We start from the raw sequence: 6,089 nt of genomic DNA, 5'->3' as shown, positions 1-6,089 counted from the left end.
AGCAGAGTATGTAATAATACTGTCTGAGATGGCATCACCTTTTATGTTGCCTCAGCATTCAGTGCAGGAAATTGAAACCCAGGCTGCCATGTACAGTTGGACAGGTTCTATACTGCACAAGGATGTCACCTTTAATGGCACCCATTTACTTTGTAGAACGTTAATTTTCTAACATGATAGAGCGCTAAGGAAGACGTTTTTCCTTTTTTAAATATATTTTATTGATTTTTTTACAGAAAGGAAGGGAGAGGGATAGAGAGTTAGAAACATCCATGAGAGAGAAACATTGATCAGCTGCCTCCTGCACACCCCCTACGGGGGATGTGCCCGCAACCAAGGTACATGCCCTTGACCAGAATCAAACCTAGGACTCTTCGGACCACAGGCCGATGCTCTACCCACTGAGCCAAACTGGTCAGGGCAAGGAAGACGTTTTTCTTTGCCTGTTTCTAATCTTCACAAAGTGCCTTCTGTTACAGCAACAGTCCCACCCTGGGTACTTCAGGAAGAAAGAAGGTACAGTGGGGCCTTGACTTACGAGTTTAATTTGTTCTGTGACGGAGCTCGTAACTCAAATTACTTGTATGTCAAATCAAAAAGTGAACGAGTGAGACACGTGATGCTGGGCTGATGTCGTGGCGTTCACTGTGACGTTCGCTGCGCCAACTAGCTGTGGGGTATTTGAAGCTGGCTCGTAACCCGAATTTTAGCGCGCAACTCAAAGCAAAAAATCAGCCGAGAGACGGCTCGTATCTCAAAAAACTCGTTAGTCGGGACACTCGTAAGTCAAGGCCCCACTGTAATTAATTAGGTGCTCATGAAATCATTGGAAGGATAGTAGGAATGGCAGTCTGGGTTTGAGACACTTGAGTCAAGTGTGTAACCCCTGATGGAGCTTCAGTCTAGAATTCAGGAAGATGCCACTGCTGCTAACAGGAGGCCCAGACGGACTTGAACATACATGGGAAGCTACCGACCAGATGCTGGCACAAACAACTGACCTCCCTTGCTGACCAGCTGTTGCCAGCCAGAAGACTCAAATTCCTCTTCAGTGCCCTAGTTGCAGGGGAGTCTGGGAAATGTAGTCTCTGGCTAGACAGTCATGTTTGCAGCTGAAGGTACGGATAAGGAAGGATGGAATGGAGGATCTCCCTTAACTGTCTGTTACACACCTAATCTGGAGAATTTTATATTGACTCAAAAAAAAATATTGCTTCAGACCCTTTCTCATACTATATAGATGGAAAAATAAGATTATTTGACAGAAGCACAAAATGAACACAGAAACAAGGGCAGTAGGACATAGGCTTACATTCGCTGAATATTTTTCCTGCCAAGGCTAGCGCACACCTCTCTCCCCTCTGGTCTTATCATTAAAGAGGAACGTCAGTGAAGTGATGAGACTTGTACACCAAATGCAGACTTTCTCCCTGTAAGATCTGAAAGATTGGAAGTAGAAAGAGATGGACCCCTTTACTATAAGACACAGTTTTATTGCAGATGGCAAGTGGAAACATCTTGCCCACCACACTGGTTCTGTGGTCAGCAGATCCCAGTCTCTGCTGTCTGCATGGGGGACATGCAGACATTCCTAGCTATCCCTTCACCCACTCAGTCATTTTCTTGTGTAAAGAGGAATCTATATTAATACTGTGGTATTTGTGCTGTTACTCCCCACTGCCAGGCACTTAGCAAGCACTCAATAAATTCAGCAGATACTTGCTGAGTACTTTTTCTGTGCTAAATACTGTTCTTGGTATAGGATATACAATGGTGAATAAAATAGACAAGCTAATGTCAAGTACTGTGTACCAGCAAAACGTCATGGAGTGATGAGAGGGTGAGGCTGGGAAACAGTGACTACTGGGTGGTTCAGGAAGGCCCTTGGAGGAGGTGACATTTAAGTAGAGCTGTTGAATGTTCTCACAATACTTGGTGCTGGGTATTGGGTATGTTTTACATGCCCCTGATGAATTCTCCACCCAAGATTGATTGTTTACCCTCTTCCCCCCTAAAAAAATTTGGACTTGCTGTCCCAAAGGTGAGAATGCCTGGGGAAAGAGATGGCTGCCCAGGAGAATCTCACCACGTGGCTCTCTTATTTGAGGCACAATTTAGAGGTGAGCCTTGAATTCAAATCCTCCACTTTTTTATTCTAACTCTGGGCAACTGAACTACAAACTCAGTATGGGCCTGGACCCAAATCTAGCCCCTGTACTTCCTGGCTCTATAACCTTGTGAACAACTTTAAGGCTCTGTGTTTCTATTTCTACACAAAATGGGGTATTTATTGGCGTCAATAAAAGTACATACCATATTTTTCTGTGTATAAGACGCTATTTTTTTCTAAAATCGTTAGATTGAAAATCAAGGGGCATCATATACACAGAAGTCAGTCGAGGAGGGAGCCATATGGGTGCATAGCTGACCATACCTTGTCAAACAGGCTTCCTCCAATCATGAACCTTATTGTTACTGACATCAGCTGATGCCATAATTGGAGTTGGAGGTGGAGAGTGCACAGATGCAACAGGGACCAGAGCGTATTGAGCTTATAAAGATGTCAAAAAATAAAAAGACAAATACGGGTAAGCGATAGTCTTTCTCTGCAAAATTCAAACTGAATGTAATCAGCTCTGCAAAAGAGCATGGAAATAGAGCTGTAGAGAGACAATTTTGACCTCCTCCCACTGAGTGTATGATCAGACAGTGGAGAAAACAGGAAGAAGAACTCCTTAAGATGCCAAAAAGAAGGCCTTACTAGTAAGAGGAAAACCAGCAAAATGTTTAAAATACTGAGTTCTTAGTTTTGGGTTTGAAAAGCGGGGGCAGGGGGGAGGTCTTATACATGGATAAATATGGTAATTAAAATGGTAAACGCATTATAAAGAACTATTAGCTTTTATCTCTATTGTACAGATGAGAAAGGTGAGGCTCCAAAAGGAGAATATAGTTTAGCCCAGGTCACTGAGTCAGGAAGTGACTGGTGAGGATAAATAATGATCATGGCAGGGTACACCTAGCCTAAGGTCCAACATATAATATTCACTCAGTATTTTAGAGCTGGCGCTATTCTTGGCAATCAAAGGGCTGCCTGTTCTGTCCCTCAGCACAGGAAATTCCAAGCTAGGTACCCAAGCCAACTGGAGAAGATGGAATTGAATACCTCAGCCTGCCTGTCTGGGCCTCTGACTGCTGAGGGGGTAGCTGGGCAGCTTTGGAGCTCTAGGCATTTCCTTGGGTGGGAAGCCCCCACCCTGTCCTTGAAATGGTTCTGGCTGGGTAGCAGCCTCTAGGTGGTGTGGGCGAAATTTGGGACTGGTTTAGGGCAGGGACAAGACTAAGAACACAGGATTCCTTGTACTGCTGTAAAGAGGGAGGGAGGAGGAAATTGGAGACCCCGTTCCCTGCTTAGTCACTCTCCTGCTCGTAGTCCGTGATGACTTGGTCCAGGGTGTTCCTCGGTGTCATCTTGCTGTCTGCCTTCCCAGGATCTACTGTTGGGGGCCGCCCCATGCCCAAGCTGGCTGACTGGAAGCTGTGTGCTGATGAGGAATGCAGCCGTAAGAGTTGGGGTTGGGGGTGGGGTTGGGGGGCTTGGATTGCCAGCCTGAGTGGAAGGTGTTATCATTCCCTTATATTCCTTCCCAGACCCCATCTCCATGGCTGTGGCTCTTCAGGACTACGTAGCCCCCGACTGCCGTTTCCTGACCATACACAGGGGCCAAATTGTGTATGTCTTCTCTAAGCTGAAGGGCCGTGGTCGGCTCTTCTGGGGAGGCAGTGTGAGTCTTGGGAGAATAGAAGAAGGGGTATGGGGCTGGTGTGGGAGTGCACCCTAATTTTCCACATAAAGGGAAAATTTGAGGGGTGAACTGAAATAGAGTTTAGGGGTACTATTGTGATCTACTTTTACCTTGTTTAGCAATAATTATAGGGCACCTCCTATGGTGCCAAGTTCTGTTCTAGGCACTGAAGATATAATCCTATGTAATAAAAGGCTAATATACAGATTGACGGAATTGCAGAAAAACTGGTTGCTATGACATGCACTGACCACCAGGGGGCAGGTGCTTGATGCAGGAGCTGCCCCCTGGTGGTCAGTGTGCTCCCACAGGGGGAGCGCTCCTCAGCCAGAAGCACTGAGCTGGGCTCACGGCTGGCGAGCACAGTGGCGGTGGCGGGAGCCTCTCTTGCCTCCATGGTAGTGCTAAGGATGTCCGACTGACGGCTTAAATCCACTCCCTGGGGAGCGGACCTAAGCCGCCAGTTGAACATCCCGCAAGGACTTCCGGACTGCCAGAGGGTGCAGGCCAGGCTGAGGGACCGCCCCTCAAGTGCATGAATTTCGTGCAGCAGGCCTCTAGTCTATAATAAAAGCTTAAGCGACCATTACGGTGGAACAACCAGAATGACTGGTTGCTATGATGCGCACTGATCACCATGGGGCAGACGCTCAACGCAGGAGCTGCCCCCTAGTGGTCAGTGTGCTCCCACAGGGGGAGGGCTGCTTAGCAGGAAGCCAGGCTCAGGGCTGGTGAGTGCAGCAGTGGGAGAGGCTCCCGCCTCTGCAGCTGCACTAAGGTGCAGCGAGCAGGCAGGCCGTAAGGAGTGAGGGTCCCAGACTGTAAGAGGGATCTGGGACTGCGAGAGGGCACAGGTTGGACTGAGGGGACCTCCCATCCAGTGCATGAATTTTGTGCACCAGGCCTCTAGTAGCAAATAATCCTCATCCAAGGAGTGAGGATATTTTTTCCACTGATTTTTAGAGGGAGTCTAAGGGAGGACGTGGGGAGAAGGGAGAAACATCGATGTGAGAGACACACAGATTAGGTGACTTCCACACGCTCCCTGACCAGGGCTGGGGAGATTGAACCTGCAATCCAGGTATGTGCCCTTGACCAGGAATCGAATCCTCAATCCTCCCAGGCACAAGGCATTCTAACCACTAAGCATACTGGCCAAGGTGCAAATAATCCCTTTTATTCTATTGGAAGAAGACAAACCATCAAAGTTAGCCAATATGCTTCTTTGAAAATGCATGTGAGTGAATGGGTGACTACATCAGGTGGTCAGGGAGGCTTCAGAACAGGTGACTTTAAGCCAGCCGTGGGCAAACTACGGCCCGCGGGCCAGATCTGGCCCGTTTGAAATGAATAAAACTATTGAAAAAAAAAGACCGTACCCTTTTATGTAATGATGTTTACTTTGAATTTATATTTGTTCACACAAACACTCCATCCATGCTTTTGTTCCGGCCCTCCGGTCCAGTTTAAGAACCCATTGTGGCCCTCGAGTCAAAAAGTTTGCCCACCCCTGCTTAAGCTGAGATCTGATTGACAAGGATGGAGCCAACCACGTGGAGATCCCTGGAGAGCTAGTACAAAGACCTTTAGGAGTTGCGAGCTTGTCACTTTCCCAGACCCAGGCTTTTAAACCCCTTTTCCCTAGGTTCAGGGAGATTACTATGGAGACCTGGCTGCTCGCCTGGGCTTTTTCCCCAGTAGCATTGTACGGGAGGACCAGACCCTGAAACCTGGCAAAATCGATGTGAAGACAGATGTGAGTGTGTTGGGGGCTGGCAGGTATCTAGAGGGAGGATCCTTGGGTTTTGATAATGGGCAAAAAGGCTTCTACCTTTGGCTGCCTGGAAGCCTAGCTAAGTTTTCTGCCTCAATTTTCTCATCTGTAAAATAGGGCATGATTTCTAAGTCCTGTTGCAGTTGAGAGGTGCAAGATTACAGGGCTCTGGGCTTTTTGCATTGCACTTGTGTGGCCAAAATTGGCCCCTAAGGCCTTTGCTAAAATCCCTAGATCCTTTGTGGTGTGACCACTGGTTTTGTCCCCACTGTTTTCCTTTTCTCTTTTCCAGAAATGGGATTTCTACTGCCAGTGAGCTCAGCCTACCGCTGTCCCAGCTGTTTATTTCTTCCGGCTTTATGCAAATACATCAGCCAAATGCAAACTGCGATTCGCTGTGGTCTTTGTGGTGGGGATCTATTGGTATAATGGAAATGGGTTCCCAGGTTCCTGAGTCTGGCCAATCAACCACTGACTGCCGGAACGTCAGTGGTTGCTAGGTAGAGTTT

At 47.5% G+C, this 6,089-nt stretch overlaps 1 protein-coding gene across 2 annotated transcripts; it reads left to right on the top strand.

The window, feature by feature from the left end:
- Positions 1–3,247: 3,247 nt before the first annotated feature.
- Positions 3,248–5,965, top strand: MIA (MIA SH3 domain containing). 2 transcript variants are annotated; one of them, XM_059666502.1, is made up of 4 exons: positions 3,248–3,563; positions 3,652–3,785; positions 5,452–5,562; positions 5,873–5,965. In XM_059666502.1, the coding sequence occupies exons 1-4, from the start codon at positions 3,440–3,442 to the stop codon at positions 5,894–5,896; spliced, it is 393 nt and encodes a 130-aa protein (XP_059522485.1). In that variant the 5' UTR covers positions 3,248–3,439; the 3' UTR covers positions 5,897–5,965. The 2 variants fall into 2 exon arrangements, with proteins under 2 accessions (XP_059522485.1, XP_059522483.1); XM_059666500.1 differs by having other exon boundaries at positions 5,452–5,965.
- Positions 5,966–6,089: the final 124 nt, after the last annotated feature.

The sequence above is a fragment of the Myotis daubentonii genome, chromosome 15 (genome assembly GCF_963259705.1).
Source record: "Myotis daubentonii chromosome 15, mMyoDau2.1, whole genome shotgun sequence".
In the NCBI taxonomy this organism is placed as follows: Eukaryota; Metazoa; Chordata; class Mammalia; order Chiroptera; family Vespertilionidae; genus Myotis; species Myotis daubentonii.
This window is presented reverse-complemented; position numbering and strand designations above follow the sequence as displayed.

Coding starts and splice junctions, on each gene's coding strand:
- MIA (XM_059666500.1), top strand. CDS start 3,440: ATGACTTGGTCCAGGGTGTTCCTCGGTGTCATCTTGCTGTCTGCCTTC. Junction 3,564..3,651: donor TGCTGATGAGGAATGCAGCC/GTAAGAGTTGGG, acceptor ATTCCTTCCCAG/ACCCCATCTCCATGGCTGTG. Junction 3,786..5,451: donor GGCTCTTCTGGGGAGGCAGT/GTGAGTCTTGGG, acceptor CCTTTTCCCTAG/GTTCAGGGAGATTACTATGG.